Genomic DNA, 22,437 nt, shown 5'->3' with positions numbered 1-22,437 from the left:
TACGCCAGATAAAATATATATATTAAGAAATCTGTCATACGGACCAGGAATGGTAATTGCAATATAAAATATATAGTTGCCTTAAAGGTTCATGGTTTTAGGTATGGGTATACGTTAAATATAAATATAAATTCAGAGACCCGCAATACGTGCAAGGACCGGCAATTGCATTATAAAATATATGGTTGCTGTCAAGGAACATGCTTTTGTTGGTATAATATATTTTTTGTGGCTTTTAATAAGGTGGAGCTGTCTCTTTAAGAGCCCCGTCGGTGACTTCATGCAGTGACGTCACTCCCGGATGCAGAAGAAAGGGAAAAAGCTCGCATAACGGAGAGCATAGCCGGAAAGGAACACTTGACACCGGCGCGAGCTGCAGGGTTCCGCGCCACAGGTCCTGTCGCGCGCGGGCGCTAAAGAGGGTGAGCGCGAGGCGCCGCTGAGGCCAACGGTCCCCTCGCGCTCACCCCTCCGCGGAGGGTTACGGCGGCGGAGGGATTCGCCGGCCATGGCGGCGGAGGAAGAGGAGAGAGAAGTGGTGAGAGTCAAGGTGAAGGTGAGTAAGGTATCTTTCGTGTGTGACCATCAGTCAGGATTGTGGGTGTCAGCAGACCATTATCCCAATGCTGTGCCAAAGGATATTCTTCAAAAAGTAGTCCTTCCCGATGCCTGGTACAGTAAGAGCTGATGGGTACCATCACCCATATCTGGTTGTCTGTTATCAAAAGGTAGAATGCTGTGCAATGGTATGTCAGGGCTTCTCTGACTCACCAAACATCCGTGGAGTCTCATGCACATCTGGATGGCCATGTTTCGACGATGGCTCTGACATCTTTAATTCCCAAGCTTTCATTTGATATCCATACTTGTTTATGAGCTATAAGTCCCACGTTGCGTCAGTTTTCCCGACGTGTCTGATTACAGCGATTTCTAACGCATTCAAGTCCTGGAAACCTGTCCTCATGACCCGAAGCTTAGTGAGGGTCCCGGCCCATCACAGACCTTCCATGCTTTATATGGATTCTCACTTCTTCCTTTTATAGTCCGTCCTTCCACACTTAAGTGGAGTCTTACCCCTGCCTGTCACAGGCCTTACATTTTATTCTGGAGTCTCACACATGCCTGTCACAAGCCTTATACATTCGAATGGGGTCCCATACATGTCTTAGACATTAGAATGGAGCCTCACACATGCCTGCCAAAGACCTTGTACATTAGAATGGAGCCTCACACATACCTGCCTGCCAAAGATCTTATATATGAGAATGGAGTCTCACTCCTGTCTTGTCACCTGCCTTTTTACATTTCAGTGGAGTCTCACACATGCTTCTCTTCAGACCTTTTAGACTTCAGTGGATTTTCACTCATGCATCTTAGACTTGAATTATCTGTCATACATGCTTGGTCACATGTCCTTGTCACTACATCGAATATACACACACACACACACACACATGCACCATGATAGGCCTCGTAAACCTTGATGGAGTCTCGTACTAGCCCTGCCACAGATCTCGTACACCTTAATGTGGTTTCGCGCAGTACCTTCAACACTGCTTTTAGAAGCTTACAATTATTCTTTCATACATCACCAAGTTCTCCTCCTTAAATGGAATTAAAAAATTCTCCCCACCACGTATGTTCCCATGTATGCCTTGAGGGCATCAGTTGCTGCAAAGTTTTGCTGGTTCACTCATCGGATTTGTGTTAACATGTATTGTCAAAAACTACTTGGTCCATCAGCCGTGCCTGTTATGGGCCCTAAAACTTCTCAGGTCTATGCGTTGTGGAGCACCATGTTCCTGATTTTATTATGATGACCGCAGGGTCTTTGGCTTGCGTACGCATGTCCTTATGGTACTTATTCATGTCTGTGGTTTCCTTTGTCCCTAGATTCCAATGCTCCCGTTGCTGCTCTCTGTGATATCTTTGGCCTCTGCTGATGAGCTTATTACAGTTCTTTAGACTGCACCATTGGCCATGTAATGGTTTTCTTGGCCTTGCTGCTACCCTTGTTGTCGTTCTCCCATGCCTACCTATTTGACCCACCTTCGTCTGCCCTTGACCGCTTAACCCTGTTGCTTCTCTTGTGGTAGCCTTTTGGGCATGTTACTTACTGCTTCATCACTGTGGGGGTTTTACTAGGCCAGATACTTCTCCAGCCCAAATGTTCTACTAGGCTATTGCTGCCCCATCCCAGATGTTTTACTAGGCTGTTGCTCCTCCTCCCTATTCGAGGTCAACTAGGCTGATTGCTGCTCTATGCCTGTTGTTCTACTAGGCGATTACTGCTCCATCTCTACTAGACTATTGCTGCTCTGCCACTGTTGTTCAACAATTTTATTGCTACCCCCTTCCTGACAGTGTCCTACTAGGCTGTTGCGGCCCCATCCAGGACGGTGTCCCTCTAGCTTTTTGCTGCCCCATCCTGGACGGTGTCCCTCTAGGCTGTGTCCGCCCCATCCCGGACGGTGTCCCTCTAGGCTGTGTCCGCCCCATCCCGGACGGTGTCCCTCTAGGCTGTGTCCGCCCCATCCCGGACGGTGTCCCTCTAGGCTGTGTCCGCCCCATCCCGGACGGTGTCCCTCTAGGCTGTGTCCGCACCATCCCGGACGGTGTCCCTCTAGGCTGTGTCCGCACCATCCCGGACGGTGTCCCTACCATCCCGGACGGTTTCCCTCTAGGCTGTGTCCGCACCATCCCGGACGGTGTCCTTACCATCCCGGACGGTGTCCCTCTAGGCGGTGTCCGCACCATCCCGGACGGTGTCCCTCTAGGCGGTGTCCGCACCATCCCGGACGGTGTCCCTCTAGGCTGTGTCCGCACCATCCCGGACGGTGTCCCTCTAGGCTGTGTCCGCACCATCCCGGACGGTGTCCCTCTAGGCTGTGTCCGCACCATCCCGGACGGTGTCCCTCTAGGCTGTGTCCGCACCATCCCGGACGGTGTCCCTCTAGGCTGTGTCCGCACCATCCCGGACGGTGTCCCTCTAGGCTGTGTCCGCACCATCCCGGACGGTGTCCCTCTAGGCTGTGTCCGCACCATCCCGGACGGTGTCCCTCTAGGCTGTGTCCGCACCATCCCGGACGGTGTCCCTCTAGGTTGTGTCCGCACCATCCCGGACGGTGTCCCCCCTACGCTACTACCACCATTTCCATGGCGGTGTCCTCCTAAGCTATTGCTGCCCAGTCCATGAGGGTGTCCTACTAACCTTTTGCTGCCCCACCTATGAGCATCCACAAGCCTTGTGGTGTTGTGCAGGCATCTTCTCCCCCCCCCCCCCCCCACACACACACACACACGTTGGGTTTCTGAAGTTCATATTTTGAATCGGCTTAAGTTTATTGCTTCCACAAAAAATGCTTTCCCTCCACACAGCTGATAGTTTTATTTATCCAGCTGCCTGTGCTTTTATCCAGCTGCCTGTGCTCTAAGTTCCAGGGACACACACGACATTGTAGTGAGATTAGTAACTTATGGTGTTTTTTTCTCTGAGAGCAGCGCAGATGGTAGGAGGGTAGTCATTAACCTACATTACATTTTTAGGTCTGGTTTGACAGCGCAGCTGTCACTTGCTCTTTTAATACACAGCAACAATATTCTACAGCTTTTTTTTCTTTCACAAAATCGCAATTCACTTGCTATCTATTTGTAATACTTCACATTCTCATACAACATTCCTTTAAAGCCAGACCTCTTGGCATTGTCCATATTAGTTTTGGATCGTGATTCCAGGCCGCCTTTGGTTTGTATCGAATTTTGCCTTGATTATCCGAGGCCACTGGCATGGCTTTAGTTCCAGCTAGGTCAGCTTGTGCTAACTGTATTTTTTGTTTTCTGTCCTATGCTGTCTCAAGCCTGCTTAGTTAGCTCATGAATTCTGAAGTCTTACTTTGTATCACCAGGGCTCTTGTTTCTCCCGACTTGATAGCTGGTGATAGTTGGTGCATTTGTTAATTATTCTGAGAGAGTTCGAGTAAGTTGCACATTTTATTGAAAGGGTTGTACCTCCTCAGGTGCTATTACTTTTCCTTGTGATGAATGAGTCCTAATGTGGATAATACCCACGAATACAGTCTCCCATAAGGCCTGCTCAAGCTCTGACCTCTCTCGACTGAGACCAACACCGTTTGGACCATTTCTCGTTTGATATTTTTTTTTTTTACCTCTGAGGTATACTAGTCCGTTGGACATAGGACTCAAACCACTGAATCATTTCGAAAGAGGGCAGCCTGAGATTTTTGATCACTTTCTTTTTTGTTTCCTTTCAGAGTTTAATCATTCTCCCAGCGTTTCATTTGTTGTTTTAAATGCATTTGTGTAGCTGTTTTTACCATTTCTATAGCTGTTGGGTCTTTTGGAATCTAGGCACCCTTTCCACATATAGCTGTTTCTTATGGCTAAAGTTATGTTAATGAAGTATCATTGTGTGAGTTGTGGATCGAATGCAGTCCCCGCAGTACTCACAAACTGGACACAAGGAGGCAAATTCCTCACTGCACTGTTTTCCCTGCCTCAACCACCTGGTTTGGATAACGGTCTCAAAAGTCTCCCTAGTTTTGGTCGGAGATTTCTGAGACCTTCTGGTACTGCCTTGGAGGTTTCTTTAACAACCGATACTGCACGGGAGGTTTCTGAGACCTGCAGCACGGGATGAAAGGTTGCTGAGATGGGCCGGTACTGGCTAGGGAGTTTCTGGGACCGACTGATACTTGCTGACTGGGAGAGTTGTGAGAGCGCCCTGTATTGGGTTGGAGGTTTGTGAGGGCGCCCGGTGCTGGCTGGGTGGGAGGTTTGTGAGGGCGCCCGGTGCTGGCTGGGTGGGAGGTTTGTGAGGGCGCCCGGTGCTGGCTGGGTGGGAGGTTTGTGAGAGTGCCCGGTGCTGGCTGGCTGGGTGGGAGGTTTGTGAGAGCGCCCGGTGCTGGCTGGCTGGGTGGGAGGTTTGTGAGAGCGCCCGGTGCTGGCTGGCTGGGTGGGAGGTTTGTGAGAGCGCCCGGTGCTGGCTGGCTGGGTGGGAGGTTTGTGAGAGCGCCCGGTGCTGGCTGGCTGGGTGGGAGGTTTGTGAGAGCGCCCGGTGCTGGCTGGCTGGGTGGGAGGTTTGTGAGAGCGCCCGGTGCTGGCTGGCTGGGTGGGAGGTTTGTGAGAGCGCCCGGTGCTGGCTGGCTGGGTGGGAGGTTTGTGAGAGCGCCCGGTGCTGGCTGGCTGGGTGGGAGGTTTGTGAGAGCGCCCGGTGCTGGCTGGCTGGGTGGGAGGTTTGTGAGAGCGCCCGGTGCTGGCTGGCTGGGTGGGAGGTTTGTGAGAGCGCCCGGTGCTGGCTGGCTGGGTGGGAGGTTTGTGAGAGCGCCCGGTGCTGGCTGGCTGGGTGGGAGGTTTGTGAGAGCGCCCGGTGCTGGCTGGCTGGGTGGGAGGTTTGTGAGGCCGCCCGGTGCTGGCTGGCTGGGTGGGAGGTTTGTGTGAGACCGCCCCCCCGGTACTGACTGCGTGGGGGGGTTTGTGAGACGGCAGTACTGGCTGGGAGGCGCCTGAGTCCCACCCCTGCCAGGTACTGGCTGGGAGGTGCCTGAGTCCCCCACCCCCCCCAGGTACTGGCTGGGGGATGTGACTGAGCCTGCCCTCGGTACTGGCTGGGGAGGGGGGGCGGTTGTTCTGAGACTGCCTGGTACTGGCTGCACGGGGAGGGGGTTCTGGTACTGGCTGGACGGGGTGGGGTTCTGAGACTGCCTGGTACTGGCTGGACGGGGGGGTTCTGAGACTGGCTGGACGGGGGGGGGGTTCTGAGACTGCCTGGTACTGGCTGGACGGGGGGGGGGTTCTGAGACTGCCTGGTACTGGCTGGATGTGGGGGGGGTTCTGAGACCGCCTGGTACTGGCTGGACGGGGGGGGGGGGGTTCTGAGACCGCCTGGTACTGGCTGGACGGGGGGGGGGGGGTTCTGAGACCGCCTGGTACTGGCTGGACGGGGGGGGGGGTTCTGAGACTGGCTGGACTGGGGTGGGGGGGTGGTTCTGAGACCGCCTGGTACTGGCTGGACTGGGGTGGGGTGTGGTTCTGAGACCGCCTGGTACTGGCTGGACTGGGGGGGGGTTGGTTCTGAGACCGCCTGGTACTGGCTGGACGGGGGGGGGGGGCGGGGTGTTCTTACTGGCTGGACGGGGGGGAGGTGTGTTCTGAGACCGCCTGGTACTGGCTGGACTGGGGGGTGGGGGGGGTGTTCTTACTGGCTGGACGGGGGGAGGTGTGTTCTGAGACCGCCTGGTACTGGCTGGGCGGGGGTGGGGTGGTGTTCTGAGAGCGCCTGGTACTGGCTGGCCGGGGAGGGGTGGGCTGTTCTGGTACTGGCTGGATGGGGGGGGGGGGGCGGGCGGTTCTGAGACTGCCTGGTACTGGCTGGACGGGGGGGGGGGGGGGTTCTGAGACTGCCTGGTACTGGCTGGACGGGGGGGGGGGGTTCTGAGACCGCCTGGTACTGGCTGGACGGGGGGAGTGTTCTGGTACTGGCTGGACGGGGGTGGGGGGGGTTCTGAGACTGCCTGGACGGGGGGGGGGGGGGTTCTGAGACTGCCTGGTACTGGCTGGACTGGGGTGGGGGGTGGTTCTGAGACCGCCTGGTACTGGCTGGACTGGGGTGGGGGGTGGTTCTGAGACCGCCTGGTACTGGCTGGACTGGGGTGGGGGGTGGTTCTGAGACCGCCTGGTACTGGCTGGACTGGGGTGGGGGGTGGTTCTGAGACCGCCTGGTACTGGCTGGACTGGGGGGGGGGGTTGGTTCTGAGACCGCCTGGTACTGGCTGGACGGGGGGGCGGGGTGTTCTGAGACCGCCTGGTACTGGCTGGACGGGGGGGAGGTGTGTTCTGAGACCGCCTGGTACTGGCTGGACGGGGGGGAGGTGTGTTCTGAGACCGCCTGGTACTGGCTGGACGGGGGGGAGGTGTGTTCTGAGACCGCCTGGTACTGGCTGGATGGGGGGGGAGGTGTGTTCTGAGACCGCCTGGTACTGGCTGGATGGGGGGGAGGTGTGTTCTGAGACCGCCTGGTACTGGCTGGATGGGGGGGAGGTGTGTTCTGAGACCGCCTGGTACTGGCTGGGCGGGGGGGGGGATGTTCTGAGAGCGCCTGGTACTGGCTGGCCGGGGGGGGGGGGGTTCTGAGACTGCCTGGTACTGACTGGACAGGGGGGGGGGTTCTGAGACTGTCTGGTACTGGCTGGACGGGGGGGGGGGGGGTTCTGAGACCGCCTGGTACTGGCTGGATGGGGGGAGTGTTCTGGTACTGGCTGGACGGGGGTGGGGGGGGTTCTGAGACTGCCTGGACGGGGGGGGGGGGGTTCTGAGACTGCCTGGTACTGGCTGGACGGGAGGGGTTCTGAGACCGCCTGGTACTGGCTGGACTGGCGGGGGGGTTCTGAGACCTCCTGGTACTGTGTGGAGGGGCGGGGGGGGTTCTGAGACCGCCTGGTACTGGCTGGACTGGGGTGGGGGGTGGTTCTGAGACCGCCTGGTACTGGCTGGACTGGGGTGGGGGGTGGTTCTGAGACCGCCTGGTACTGGCTGGACTGGGGTGGGGGGTGGTTCTGAGACCGCCTGGTACTGGCTGGACTGGGGGGGGGGGTTGGTTCTGAGACCGCCTGGTACTGGCTGGACGGGGGGGCGGGGTGTTCTGAGACCGCCTGGTACTGGCTGGACGGGGGGGAGGTGTGTTCTGAGACCGCCTGGTACTGGCTGGACGGGGGGGAGGTGTGTTCTGAGACCGCCTGGTACTGGCTGGACGGGGGGGAGGTGTGTTCTGAGACCGCCTGGTACTGGCTGGATGGGGGGGGAGGTGTGTTCTGAGACCGCCTGGTACTGGCTGGATGGGGGGGAGGTGTGTTCTGAGACCGCCTGGTACTGGCTGGGCGGGGGGGGGGGGATGTTCTGAGAGCGCCTGGTACTGGCTGGCCGGGGGGGGGGGGGGTTCTGAGACTGCCTGGTACTGACTGGACAGGGGGGGGGGTTCTGAGACTGTCTGGTACTGGCTGGACGGGGGGGGGGGTTCTGAGACCGCCTGGTACTGGCTGGATGGGGGGAGTGTTCTGGTACTGGCTGGACGGGGGTGGGGGGGGTTCTGAGACTGCCTGGACGGGGGGGGGGGGGTTCTGAGACTGCCTGGTACTGGCTGGACGGGAGGGGTTCTGAGACCGCCTGGTACTGGCTGGACTGGCGGGGGGGTTCTGAGACCTCCTGGTACTGTGTGGAGGGGCGGGGGGGTTCTGAGACCGCCTGGTACTTGCCGGGAGGTTTCTCCAGTATTGTGAGATTGTTCTGGGTGTTGCAGTCACGGTCAAGTTCGTGCCACGTTCATGGTTTTCGTCATCCGCGTTTACTTAGCCATGGTTATTTCTGTTTTGTTGGAAATGTTTCTGGTAGGGAGTTGTTTGCTTAAAGCATTGAGCCAGGGTGTTTGGAATGCGTGCTTTCAGCTGGCAGATACTGTGAATCACGCTCGACTCACAATAGGCAGCTGGATGCCATGTCAGCTCTAAACGCCAACAGTGCGCGAAGACTGGACAAGCGATGGACTGTGTAGTGGTCAAAGCTTCACATGGCTTCTGGGAGCTGTGCTTTTTTATGTAAATTGCTTTATATGGAGTGTACTTTAGTAAACACTTGCACGCTTTCTTAACATGCATCTGGACATGGGTGTCTCAGGAACAAATCGAGCAGAGAATGTTTCTTGAGGGGGGCAAACAAGTCTCTCTTTGGTATTTGCACCCCTGTACACTAGGTGCATAATTGGGTAGAGTTGAACAAAATCACCTAATGCAGAATGTTGCCAGCGTAATTAAAGTTCTACCCAGGCCTACTGGTTAACTTGCATGCTTGGCTGTTACCAGGGTCGGTGCCCTCTCCCGCCTTTGTATGTGCTCAGATTTTGAGGTTAGAAAAACCACTTCCAGGCTTGACTCCAGGCCCTATCTACTGCGCTGGAGCAGCCGTCCCTCCAGCCAGGAACGCATTAGCTGTTCATCCCCTCTACTCTGGCCAGGGCTTCCACGGATGGGCCGGTGGCTCACCTGGTGACTGGATTTGGCACGAAGTTGCCTAGACTTTCGCTACTTTGTCGCCATTTAAGAGGCTTTGCCTTTCGGCAGTGGTACCTTTGTTTTGGGCCCTTGTGTGGTATGAGTGGTGAACGGCCTTGTCCTCAGTGGTCCTAAGCCCTCTTCACTCAACGAGTACATGTCCTCTTGGGCTGCATCTCCGGTGTGTGTGGTCGAAGTGCACCCGCTGTACCGATCCATGCTGGTATTCCGTGTCATCGGGGTGCTTTCTCATCTTCACTCGGCCCCTCTCGCGTAAAATCCTCCGTGTCATTTGTATCCACGCCTTCTCGCGCTGTGCATCTTCAAGCCTTGTGTCCCTTTGTGCTTGGGGCGGGCAGCCATGCCATGCCATGCCCTGGCTGATGATGCTGGCCTAAGGAAAAGGGGTGATGTCTTCTGGAAGCGGCGCGTGGCACGACTTGTCCAGCTGAATTAGTAATGTTAAGTGCTGTATTATTGTATCTCTAAGGCAGTCCGTCCCTGTCAGTGCAGGGACGTCTCTCCGGGCATGCAAGGGTTCCTTGTGTATTCTGATGTTTGCTGTCTTCCCGCAGCATTGGGGAGCAGAGCGACGACCCTTATTTCCCGCCTCCCTGCGACCTATTCCCCACCGGCGCAGCCGACCCTTCTTGACCCCAGGTTTCAAAGCGCCATCCTGCAGGGTGTCCCCCGGTGAGGCGTCCGGGCGTTGGATGTGTCCGCGTTGGTTTCAAGGCGCTGAATGGAGCAGTTCTCAGGCGCGCTGGGGCTGCTGCTGTGTCCTTCCTTTCGTTGATGTACATTTCATCACTTCTCTCAATGGCTGGTGACGTCTCAGGATAGAGCAGCGTCTGTGTTCTTCAATTGTTAAGGGGCCCTCCGTGGCCCCTGGGACCTGGTGATCTCATAGTCCTGAGGTAGCACGCTAGCGGGCAGGCCGTCCTCGGCTTAAGTGCTTCTGGCTTTCCACGATCAATATGTTGTTGCCTGCAGCCTCTCTCATTCCGCAGAGAGCAGAACATACCTTCTCAAGGGCTGGATTAAGCACCTCTGCGTGCACCCGGAGCGCTACGCTCTTCCACAGACCGGCCGTGCCGCCCGCGGGTGAGGGTAGATTCAACCTTCCCCTCTCGGCCTGTGAGGGGAGTCGGCAGGTAGCCGGCGCACGCCAGTCTTGCTTTAGTTGGTTTCGTGTTTTATAAATGTATGCCACAAAGCTGTGTTTAATGTGTGAGTGAAAGCTGACGCTGGTGCCCTCTCCAGTGTTCACCTCCGGTGCTGCCCGCTGGATCCCTTTAAGTGCTCCTGGGTTTGGATGACTAGTGTTGGGGGTAGGTTTTTAGGAACGTTCTTTGTTGGCTACAAGGCAGTGCCGCCATCTTGAATGGCTAGTAGTGTGGCACTCGGTCATGAGCCTCATGGGGTAACATTTCTCTTGCAATTGAAGATTAGAACGCCGCTGTCAGTGTGTCATCTGAATAAGGTTCTGTGCCCCCCCACAGCCAGATTGCAAACGGTGGGCGAGGTTTCAGGTGACTAAGTCACCGCAGACCACCAGTGTCTGTCGGCCTATTAGTCGTCACTGCCATCCTTGCCCAAAAATGGTTCATTAGTTGTGGAAATGAAGCACATCTCGGTTCAGGGGTGGGAGAGTATGTGCCTCCACTGCACCTGTTGCACCAGATTTGGGTGTAATAGGCGTCTGGTTGTACCAGTGTGTGTGTGTGACAACAGGTATACAAAATGCATCCTTCCATAGCGTGTAGTGGCCCCCCCCCCCCCCCCGCTGATCTGATATTGAGTTTAAGCCTCTCTAGTCCAGTGTAGGAAATAATTTGCCTACTTTTACCATTTATGCAAATTTAAAAGTAGACCTAATCAGATTAACAATATAAGATGGGCCGGAAAGAGGAGTGGCACAGAAAGGCCAGAGGAGTACGCGTGTAAGGATTGTGGTTGATAGGGTATAGTGTCCATAACATGAACACTTGCGTTCATTTAAATGTACAGAGCAGCCCATTAGGCTTGTGTGGAGGAAACTTGTGCTCGCATGTCCTGGGCATTGCTTAGTGGTTGAAGGCTATGGAGATGGATTTTTAAATCTGTCCCTCTATGCTGCGTCAGGAAGAGTATGGTATTATTTTGAGCACCCAGTGCTTTCCTTCACTTGAGTTCTTGGTAGTGCTGTCCCTTTCCACATCCAGTAATAACAACATTCCCATTCCGGATTCAGGCTAACCTCTTCATGGCTGTATTTCCTTGCTGTAACTCTCATTGCGCTGGACTGTGAACTGTGAGGCTCCTATTGGGGAATTACATCTTCCGGGTGGGATGAAACCTTGTCAATGCCCTGTGTTAAGACCGCTGGACATGTTGCTAGGGGATAGATGCCATTGCCATGGTTCACTCCCTTGCCTTTGGGTTCCTCTGTGCCATTGAGGGGCTTCAATCTAAAATGTCTTTTCCTAAAAACCTCCCTTTAAGTCTTGTCACTAAGGAGAGCTTTGCAATCTCTGGCTGAATAGCTTCTCTTCCAGTGCTGCTCTTTCCCATTTTTTTCAAGTGATTTATATTCTACATTTCCAAGTCTTTCTCCTTACTCGTTCATTTTTAAGTTTCTCTTTCATATAGCTTTTAGTTCTTTGTTTAAGACCCGTGGTGTACAATAGCCCACTGTCACTAGTTTCCTTGCTTCTCCAATGGCTTGCACGCCTCTTGTGTTTTTCCCCCTCCCCTAGAGCACTGCTCCTTTGCCATTCTTTTGATGGGGTGGCTTGTGTCCTTCCACAGCTCCGCACGGTTTATGAAGGCTTTAAATATTGAATTCATTGTTCGTTACTAAATACCTTAAGATTACCGTTTTCTTTGTTCTTTCAAACGTATTTTTCTCTAACTCTTTTTGTATAGCTCATTTTATTAACCCCTTCGATGCTGCGCAGATTCCGCCGCTGTGCTGACGGAATCTTGCGCGGGCGTGGTCATGACGGAATGGTTCCGTCATGAGCACAGCTCAACCGTGGGTCATGACGGAACCATTCCGTCATGAGCACCGAAGGGGTTAATGTCCCCACCCTACCAATCTCCACTCCTGGTCACAGAAATTACAAAATACCATAATTCAAACTTATAGTATGTGCTTATGTGGGCATTTACGTTCAGTTACTTTTCTCCTCTTCTTACTTTTTTTTTTTTTTAAGACTACATAAGCTTTAGCAAAGCCAATAGTTTAACATTCACACTTTAAAGGTGCAGCCTATTGGCTTTTTCAATGCTTGTTTTCTTCCTCTCAAGCCAGCTATTCCTTCTCATCTTCTTCCCTTTTTACAACCTTGCTCCTTCCAATATAGTTTTACCTGATTATTTTAAACATGGATATTAAGAAGGATGGATGGAAAATAAATTTGCCTTTATTTTATAAATGCCTGTAATAAGCCTTCTTGTTGTTCTTACTCCTTTTTTGTGCGCACTGATCCATTTGATTTATTGCTAATAAACAAATCCACTGCAGTGGTATAACAAAAGCCCCGCGGTGTGAGGGACCCCTGTGGCATTGTGCACAGGTCTGGGGAAGCCGGGGTGGCATATCAAAGGCAGCAGAGGCTTTGAATCCTCTGGCCTTGATATGCTGTTTTGCTAGCCACCCTGCTGGAGGAGGTGTAAACACCTCCTGCCAGAGCAGACCTTGTTCCTTACATCTGAGAGCGAGCTCTCACCTCCTGGGGGTTGGAGGGGGGTGGGGGACTAGTAGGGTTCAATGGGCACCTCCTAGGTTGTTCTCTGGGTGCATTTATTAAAACATCATTGGAATCAGTGTGGGTTTATTAATACAAGGTGTTTGATACCAAACCCTTTGGTTTCAGTGAAACCATTATGTAGCTGGGGAACTCTCTTAATCACCAGTGCCCAGTACATATATTTAAGATTGTTTCCCTGTTCACTTGTAATGTCTAAGAATTGACTTAGTCGTTGCAGGGGCATATCTGCTCATGCAGATAGGTACACATATGTAATATAATACACCCTGTCTTAGAGCTGTAAGGGCTGCTGTAGGGGTGACTTGCACATTGCATGCAGTTTCTGCTGGCATGGTACATAGGGGGTGTGCTATGTTGTGTTTTCATTTGTGTCTGCACCATTTTACATAGCCTGAAATGGCAGTCTGTATGACTGTGGTGAGGGGTCCCTTAGGCTGGCACAATACTTGTTGCAGCCCTCAGGAACCCTTCTTTAGTACCCATGCCTTGGGTACCAGGGGCAACATTTACTAGGGACTTAAAGATGTGGTAAAGCTCTTGCCAGTTGGGGATCAATTGTACAGTTTTAGGGAAAGATCTGGCACTGAGAGCCCGGTTAGCAGGAGCCCAGTGCACTTCTGTCAAATTTGTGTTGGATACTAGGCAAAAAGTGGGGGTGACCATGTCCAAAAGTGGCACTTTCCTACACTCGTCATGAACATCCTTGTTGTTCATTTTCTGCTTTTGTTTCCTTCTCTGCATTTCTCCTTTTCTGGTCGTCTTGTCCAGAAACCATTGCAAAGGTACCAAACGTTTTTCTTCCCCTGAAAAGTAAACAGCCAAAACACTATACAGTCTCTTATGCTATAGGGCTGTGTCATAGCAAGGAGTATAGTGAACTGTCAGATACCCAAGAACTATTTGAATGTGGAACAATACTTTCTCAGGAACCAATAAAAACCCCGAAAGTGGTCCGTATGGATCTGCAAAGCCTCAAAAAAGTATGTGAGGGTCCAGCACGCTCTGGATTTGCAGTACCACGAATCCCACATTGCTTAAAATGTGGAAAAATTGAAATACGATGCTACATCTGACTTGGTAGCTGCTTAGATAACCTTAATTTCAAGCAACATATTAAAATCTTTTTCACACCAAACAAAACTTTAAAAACAAATTTCAAGCTTCATGGGAATGTGTTTGTGGATTTGCAGGACTCTTTATGGAAGTCTGGCCTCTGATGTGAGAGCTGTACAACCAGAAAAAGATTTGTGGCCTGGGCTTATTGGGTAAGAGATGTCAGATTGTTAACAAACTACTCATTGAAAAAACCAAATCCATAGCCTCTAGAAAAATCCTGCCCACCCCTTGGAAGACACCATGCTGTATTCAACTCTGAACATAGAAGGGTATTGCAAACGGCGTCGCTGGATATCTTTAAGAGTACAATGTCCCAACAACAGTGCCAGTAGATCTAATAAACAGTAGGCACTTTTTCATAGACTCTGTCAGAAGAAGTTCAAGATGAGGATGTGATTGAAATACCAACTCCTTTAAGAAGATGTGAGCGTTCCTCGAGAGTCCCTAGCATGAAAATGTATGTTTATAATCTCCTAAGGTGGGAATAAGTTGAATACTCTGTCACCTTCACTTAGTGCAACCAAGTTTTTTATTCGGGCCACAATAGTCTTTATTCACTTTGAACCACTGATATGATCACACCTCTCTGAGCTATTCATCCAAATCGTTTTTCCCAGACTGAAATGGAGTGGTGGACACAAAACTAGGGAGAGGAGAAAGAAATTGTGCCTTATGAAGTTCTGGAAGGATCGGAAGAGACTGATCCTTGGCTGAAACTGTTTGCTACCAGTTGTGCAATGTGCAAAAAAAAATCATCTGCTCGAGTGAAGAAAACTGAAGAGCAATCTCTTAACTTTTGGACCATGACCTCCAAATAAATCACAGGAGGTCCTTTTGCCAGTCTCATGGAGTAATTTTATTACAGAAATTTAAGAAAAAATGTTCCACACATTTCGAATCCTGTGTAGAAAATCAAAAAAGGATATAAGGTGATAAAATTGCAAATAAGGCTTTAGTTGAGGAACCTAAAAAGAGAAGAAACCTTGGGTACACTGTAGATTGGTTTCCTGCAGCAGGATGGACTCTCTGGCCCCATCCCCAATCAATGGCCGGGATGGGGGGGTTAGTGGCGCAGGGGTTGGTTGTCCATGGCAAGTTGATCACCGGCCTTAGAGCAGGCAATGTGGACATCGCACGCCGCACATGGCCATGTGTAGGTAGGTGGGCTTGCTGCCTAGGGAGGTACTGGGGCAGGGATTGGCCAGTGCCTTCTGTCCATGGCTGCTAAGTGAGGGAGTTGACCGTCTGTAGTGGGTTGCTGCTAAGTGAGGGAGTTGACCGTCTGTAGTGGGTTGGATGCAGGGCCTCTGGCTATACCCCACTGTGCATACCGGAAGGCTATGCGCAGCAGTTGTTTGTAATCTGCTTTTAACTCACTTGCTCCTTGTTAGACCTGTCAGCCCTTTGGGTGGTCCCTCCTCATCATTATTTATTTTGTTCCACTTTTGCCTCAAACCCTGTTAGAATTTTTCCTTTTTGGGAACCACCAGACTTTTTAGTATTGATGCAGATTCAGGGAGCCATTTTATCTACCCCTGGAACTTCTGTCTGAGGGCCTGGAGCACAAAATGGTGGCCACCCATTGTCACCTGTGACATCACTGGAACCTTCCAGAACATTCCAGAACATTCCAGAACCCTGTGACAGTTGGAGGCGGTTTAGAATGTTGGGAAGGCATCTCCAGAGTTGACAGTTGGAGCTGGCAGTTGGCACCTGACTGGTGAAGAGAGAGCAGCAGAAACCTGAAGGAGGAAGGAGTGAGGCAGCAGGGGTGGAAACTTGTGCCTGGAGTGGGGTCCATAAACCCACCCTTGATACTAGTCCCTACTGACTGAGCCCAGCCTTGAGCCCTGTGTGGGAGAAAGCAAGAAAAACCATCTTAAGGACCTGGACAGCAGGAACAGGCCTTAAAAGTAAAGAACAGCAAGTTCCTGACCTGGTTACTGGTAACTACCTGAAGTCCGACGTCGAGAAGCCTGGAGACCTGGAGCCCGAGGTGGAGAAGCGGCGCTGACTGGAAAGCAGACGTCGTACCCGGAGCCGCCAGAGGTCGAGAGAGGGCGCCGACGGAGGTCGTGGAGAGTACCAGAGGTCGAGGAGGAAGTCACCCGAGGTCGAGTGTGCGGCGTCGACGGGGGAGTGAAGTCCGCCCTCCGGAGTCGCCGGAACCTGAAGAGAATCGTGCCGGAGGTCGGGAGTGGAGGTCGCACTCCGGAGTCGCCGGAACCTGAGGAAAGGAGCACCGGAGGTCGGGAGTGGAGATCGCACTCCGGAGCCGTCGGAGGTCGACATCGAGCCGAGGCCGCCGACATCGAACCGGAACCGCCTCACGGCGTCGACACGACTCCAGCGGCGTCGGAGCTTCATAAAAAGGGCAGTAAGTGGAATAGAGGGCGCCTAAGGCCCTGTGGAGCCCTAAGAGACCATCCTAGGGGCTAGAGAGGTGCTGGAACCAGCTTGATTGTGCCAGGGGTGAGCTGAGGCTAATACAGAGGGGTTGTGTAGTGTGGGAGAGCCAAATCTCTAGATTCCCCCTTGATCTACCTCAGTTTAGGCCTCAGCCTTGTCCAAGCCAGGGAGTATACCCCTCAGGCCATCCAAATCTCTACAAGCTGGGATTGGGTCAAATCATCCCATAGTACCTCAGGAATGTGAACTGATTTTCAAGTGTCACTGTTGGCTTCTATTATTTATTGAGAGCATTGTATTTATTGTATTCATCCTATTTATTGCTTCACAGTATTTATTGTTTCACAGTATTTATTGTCGCACAATATTTATTGTCTCGCAGTATTTATTGCCTCATAATATTTAATTGCCTGTTATGTAATGCACTTATATTTATGCCTTGATTATTTATGATCTACCTTATTTATTGAATCGTTGAAGTATTATTTATTTGACGTACCCTTCCACAGGAAAAGCCTTGTGTACTGTGATTGTATTATTATTTATTTAATCTGCAACTAAGAGAAAAGAAGATAAAGAGATATATTTTCAGTATAATTTTTAAGGTGTAGTGTCGTTTTTGGAACGGATGCACGCATGGTTATTGTGTGGGTATGACGTATGCTTAACACGGTGCCTTCCTTACCGCTCGAGCCAAGCTACCACAGTATGTCTGGGAGAACACCACCACCCTTCCGGTGTGGGAGTGTGTTTTTCTAACACTCCTAGACAAAACAAACTACTGTATATGTATGTATGTGTGTGTATGTATGTGTGTATATATATATATATATATATATATATATATATATTTTTTTTTTTTATACTGGCACAGTTGATTCTGAAAAGAACCATTTAATGGACTTATTTTTTTAAAACGTATTTTTTATTTTTTGTGGAAAACTGTTCTTGATTGACTATTAACATTTCTAAAATAAAGCGCGAAGAAAACTGAAGTAGAACATTATTTTGTTACATCTTTCGGTGAAATCCCACAAACTGATCATAGGAATCGAGCGCTTCCTGCTCCCCCTATACATTTTCTTTCAGCAATCAACAGCAGCGATTTGCTATGTAATTGTTGCAGAAGATGTACTCGCCATTTTGATGTCCCTCTTCCTTTTAATTTTATATTAGTGAGCTACTGTTTATGCTGGCTGTTAAGATGCTCGTGTATTTAGGAGGTCCTGAGGTATACTTTCCTTTGCTGTCCCTGCTGAGCTTCTGCCAACGCAATTTGAATGCTCCTTTATTTGACTGACTTTTTTCCCCAGTGGTGTGAGGTTTGTTAAGACAGTAGATGCAGGTGGTGACCTGGAATTGTCAGTCTGAACCTCTTCGTTTTCTTAAGATCCATAATTGAATGCTTCCTCTGGATTTATTTCCGGTTTTCCCCAGAAGCCGTCAGAAAAGTAGGCAAGGGTTTTCTTCTTTAAAAAATAAAAATACAGCAAAAACTATACAGTCTCCTTTCCTACAGAACTCTCCTATGTAAAGGAATGCATTTTGCTTAAAAATAAAGTCCGCTTTGAATGTGGAACAGCACATTTTCATAACTAATCAAACCTCTGCAGTGGTCCACGAGGATTTGCGGCTCCTCTGCAGAGTCAAGAAACTGGCATGGGCGGATCCAACACATTCTGGGCTTTCAGTTTTATATTCCAAATCCTAAAAGGCGTAACATGTGTAGAATTTTCTTATTGCAGTTATAAATTTGTACTTGGATAATCCATACCTTCAAACAGCATATTACAATTGTTTTCAGACTATACTGAACTCAAAGTCCTGTCTCTGTGATTGTGTGAAAATCACAGACCCGGAAAAAGCTGTTGTGCTGTAGTTTTGTTTCTGTCCGCGTAACTGCGGAGGACTGTTAATAATCGAAGGGGAGAAAAAGAAGAATGAGCTCTTATTAAATGAAGATTCACACATAGAAAAAGAAGCCAGCTCTTCTGGAAAATATGAAGCTAACTTCCACGTTGGCACCGTTTTCTGTCCACTTTGTTTAGAGTAGAACCTTGCAAAACCGGCACACAAAGATTTTGCAGCATCTAAACCGCAGCAGGGAATAGTTATAAAGAAGTAATCTATATTAAAGCTCCGTTTTGCCCCCAGGCAGAGATGCACTCGAGAGAAGACTTGTGGCATTTATTCAGGTAAAGAAAGCTCAACCTCCCCCCATCGTGAACACAGCCAGGAAGCCGATTGTAGCCTGACGCGTTTCAGAGCTTAAAGCTCCTTCCTCAAAGGCTCGGCATGACCAAGTGCTTGCTGACACGCCCACTTTTATATGCCATCCGATGGGCTGCTCCAATGAGCCAACCGCATAGTCTTATGGACTTTGTGGTTTGTGCCTTCGCTCAAATCCTGAATGGATGCACATTAAATTTTGCTGTGTCCCAGTTGGAAGTCCAGAATGGACCCCGGTTCGCTGAACAGTCATTAATCCTTAAGTCCTCTTCCCACGTAGTGCGCTTGCCTGTATGCCAAGAGCATGGCCCCCAGTGATATCGAGGTTGTGCAACTCCCGCGGCGGGACTGCAGTGTAAAATTAAAGCTCCGTTTTGCCCCTAGGCAGAGATGCACTCGAGAGAAGGCGTGTGGCATTTATTCAGGTAAAGAAAGCTCAACCTCCCCCCACCGTGAACACAGCCAGGAAGCCGATTGTAGCCTGACGCATTTCAGAGCTTAAAGCTCCTTCCTCAAAGGCTCGGAATGACCAAGTGCTTGCTGATACACCCACTTTTATATGCCCCTTACCTGAATAAATGCCACACGCCACAAGTCTTCTCTCGAGTGCATCTCTGCCTGGGGGCAAAACGGAGCATATATATAGATATAGATAGATATAGATAGATATAGATAGATATAGATAGATATAGATAGATATAGATAGATATAGATAGATATAGATAGATATAGATAGATATAGATAGATAGATAAAAAGGTTGCCCCGGCGGTGCGTCCTCGCGGCTGGACTGGCCGCTTAATACTCAATGAAAAGGTTGACCCTGCATGAAGACGCACACACGGAAAGGTGAACCTACTTTATTGAGGACTGCAGCATAATCCGGTTCCGACCACAAATCCGTTCAGGGGGGCCTTACACGTTTTGGATACCTTTTGTCCTTGTTGACAGGCTAGCCAAAAGGGGAAACGGCCACAGCATTGCAGAACACCTGCTTTAATTCAACAAAGTCCCGGCCCAGTGTCGTGTGCTAAAGTGCATGCTTGTAATTGCAGTTCTGCCAATGATGCAAACCCCACTGGGTGTCGCTGTAACTCTCAGAATATTAAAATTCATTGCAACATCAGTGGGTTGATTTGCAGCAAGAGGTACGGAGTGTGCTGCCCATATTTGTCCATCAAAAAAGATCCTCCCGCTCCGTCAGCGTCTCAACTTGCAAGTCGCCACAGATCCGCTGAGTCTGGCAGCGGTGCGTCCTCGCAGCAGGACCGGCTGCTTAATACTCTGCATGAACATGCACACATGGAAAGTGGAACATACTTTATATAGGACTGCAGCATAATTAGGCTCCGACCACTAATCAGTTCAGGGAGGCCTTACGCGTTTCGATCACCTTTGTCCTTCTTCACAGGCCAGTCAAATGGGGATCAGCCACAGCATAGAGAGAGCGAGAGATACACACGCACCCCCCCCCCCCCCCCAAACACCCTGCTGGTCGCTCCATCCCGCCGACTAGACCCCACAGACCGCTTCGTGTAGCGAGCCCGGAGGAGGCCCGGGGCCTTGTTCCCTGCCAACGCCTCTGGGTACCAGCGGAGCAAAATCCAGTCGGGGACTGCCGCGGGGAGAAGAGATCCAGTCACTGCCGGCAGCTCCGGTCGGAGTACAGCGATCACCAAATCGAGCCAGCTGACGTGCGGCCTCTCGACTGAGCGGCTTTCCCCCCCCCCAAGTGGCGGTAGTCCGGTCTGGTTCCTATTGGGCCCGGGACCACCCTCAAGTGTGCGGCAAGCCCAGAGTGCACGAGAGGTGGGGACGGCCATAGGCCCGGGCTGCGAGAGGCATATAGGCCGGAAGAAGCGGGCCTAGCTTTGCCCTCTTCCGGCGGACACTCTTTTGATAAGGTTAGTGTTGCCGGGAGAGTGGGGGCAACAGGATATTTCGCCAGCTGTGAGCGCTGCTCGGCTTCCAGTTCAGGGGGGCAGGAGGCCTGCTAGGACTAAAGGCCTATGGTGGACGGCCTAGGTGGCTGAGCGTGAAAGTGAGGGTGGGGTGTGAGGAGTACCTCCCCCTGACTAAGCCCTACGACGCACAACTAGGCGGAATGGTCTTTTGCCTTGACGGTGGTGACCCAAAGGCCTGCAAAGCCTAGGCCGGACGGGTTGACTGCTAAAAAGATAGATCCAGCCGCCGTCCGGTCACCGCAGGCAGCTCCAGCCGGGGCTGCGTGATCAATTTATCTATTAGAAAGCTACCTCCCTTGGTGTTGGTGACTCCAGTACAATTGGGGGTCGGTCAGACCCAAATTGCTTATAAGATCCGACTTGGTGCGGTAGCAGCCGGGGAGCCATAGGTTGGACAGGACTTGCGGCTCTCGTGTTGGTCCCAAGGGGCTAAGAGATGGGTTGAGCCAGAACCCCACTCCCCACTGTGTTGGTGCCCCGCCTTTGCAACCGAATTGATCACCCACAGCCTGAACTGGACGGGAGGTCCTAAAAGCCCGAAAGTTGAGTAGGCCCCGGAGGTCTATACCTGAATTTAGTGTGCCCGAGGGGGTCTCAGACGGAGTAGAGGTGTTAGGAGACACAGCACACTATACAGAGAGCTACAGCACTAGCCAGGGAACCAGGCCACAGAAGCCAACAAGGCACAGACGTGCTTAAAGGACCAAGTGGAGGGCACTGTGCAGTTGGGAAATGGCGTCAAAAATAAAAAATAATTCTCTGAGGAACTCCTCCTTAAGTCCAGCACCACCAGTGCAGACGCGCTCCCCTCTGTTCCGGGGCGCTCCATGGGCCCAGAGGCAGGAGATGCGGAGGCTCCAGTAACTCGTTCCTTCCTTGAAACCTTGTTCGCTTCTCTGAAAGATGATCTGCACACTATGAAAAGAGTTGGCTCAAGAGCTTAGGGAGGTTTGGAGGGACCTGGAGTCGGTGGGAGAGAGAGTGGACATGCAAGAGACACAGGCCTCCGTCAGGAATAAGGAGGTAGACCAGCTTCAACAGAAGATCCTCTGGCTCAGAGACCTGCTCCTGGACCTCCAGGAGCATACGGAGGATCTCAAAAATCGCTCCTGGCATAACATACGAATTCGGGGTGTCCCTCAGGGGGCGGAGGGGCCGAATATCGACATGTATGTTGAGGAACTTTTCCACTCCATCCTGTGAGCCCTGCCTGACCAGCGGATCCGGTTGGACCGAACGTAGAGAGTGTGTCCAAAGAGATCGGCCGAGGGGCCTCCCGGCAGACATTCTCACGTGCGTCAATGATTTCCAGCTAACGGGACAAATTCTCGGAGAGGCTCGAGATAAGCATCCCATCGAGTTTCGGGTTTCACGCCCCCCCCCCCCCCCCTCTTGTTTCAGGACTTTGCAGCCGCCACACTGCAAAAGATGACCGAGTTCAGGCCGATCACTGCTCACCTGCGCTCCACGGAGGTCCCCTATTCTTGGGTCATTCCTTCAGGTTGATCTTTAAATGGGATGGCAAGACACATCACATCTGATTGCTGCAAGAGGCCAAACGGCTGCTGAACTTCTCAGAATGATCAGAGAGATCCCACACAGCCTGAAACCAAGAACAGACCCCCGAGAGGGGAGAGATGGCAGAAAGTGGGCCGAACCCCGCTGCACCTCCGACCGGACCCAGAGACTATTGCCAGAGAGCGGAAGGCGGTCATAGCCTCACTGCAAGAGGATACTGCCAACCCAGACTGAGAGACTCCCATGGTGCAGCATGACTGCGATGGTTGAGACTGGCCCTCGCACCCGAGGGTTTGATTTATAGAGATCCTGGTCATTTCGACTGAAAGGGACGGGGCGGGGGAACGGAATGGGTCCTACTGACATCTCACACCTTCTCATGGTTTTT

General features: G+C 51.6%; 1 protein-coding gene across 1 annotated transcript in view; it reads left to right on the top strand.

Annotated features, from left to right (window-relative positions):
• Positions 1 to 287: 287 nt before the first annotated feature.
• The window catches only part of TBC1D25 (TBC1 domain family member 25), a 100,886-nt gene continuing 78,736 nt past the window's right edge, over positions 288 to 22,437 (top strand). Inside the window, exon 1 of the mRNA XM_085629658.1 lies at positions 288 to 556. Within this exon, the coding sequence (XP_085485784.1) occupies positions 509 to 556 (48 nt within the window). The 5' untranslated portion in view covers positions 288 to 508. The remainder of the gene's footprint in view (positions 557 to 22,437) is intronic.

The sequence above is a fragment of the Triturus cristatus genome, chromosome 10 (genome assembly GCF_964204655.1).
Source record: "Triturus cristatus chromosome 10, aTriCri1.1, whole genome shotgun sequence".
Taxonomy (NCBI): Eukaryota; Metazoa; Chordata; class Amphibia; order Caudata; family Salamandridae; genus Triturus; species Triturus cristatus.
This window is presented reverse-complemented; position numbering and strand designations above follow the sequence as displayed.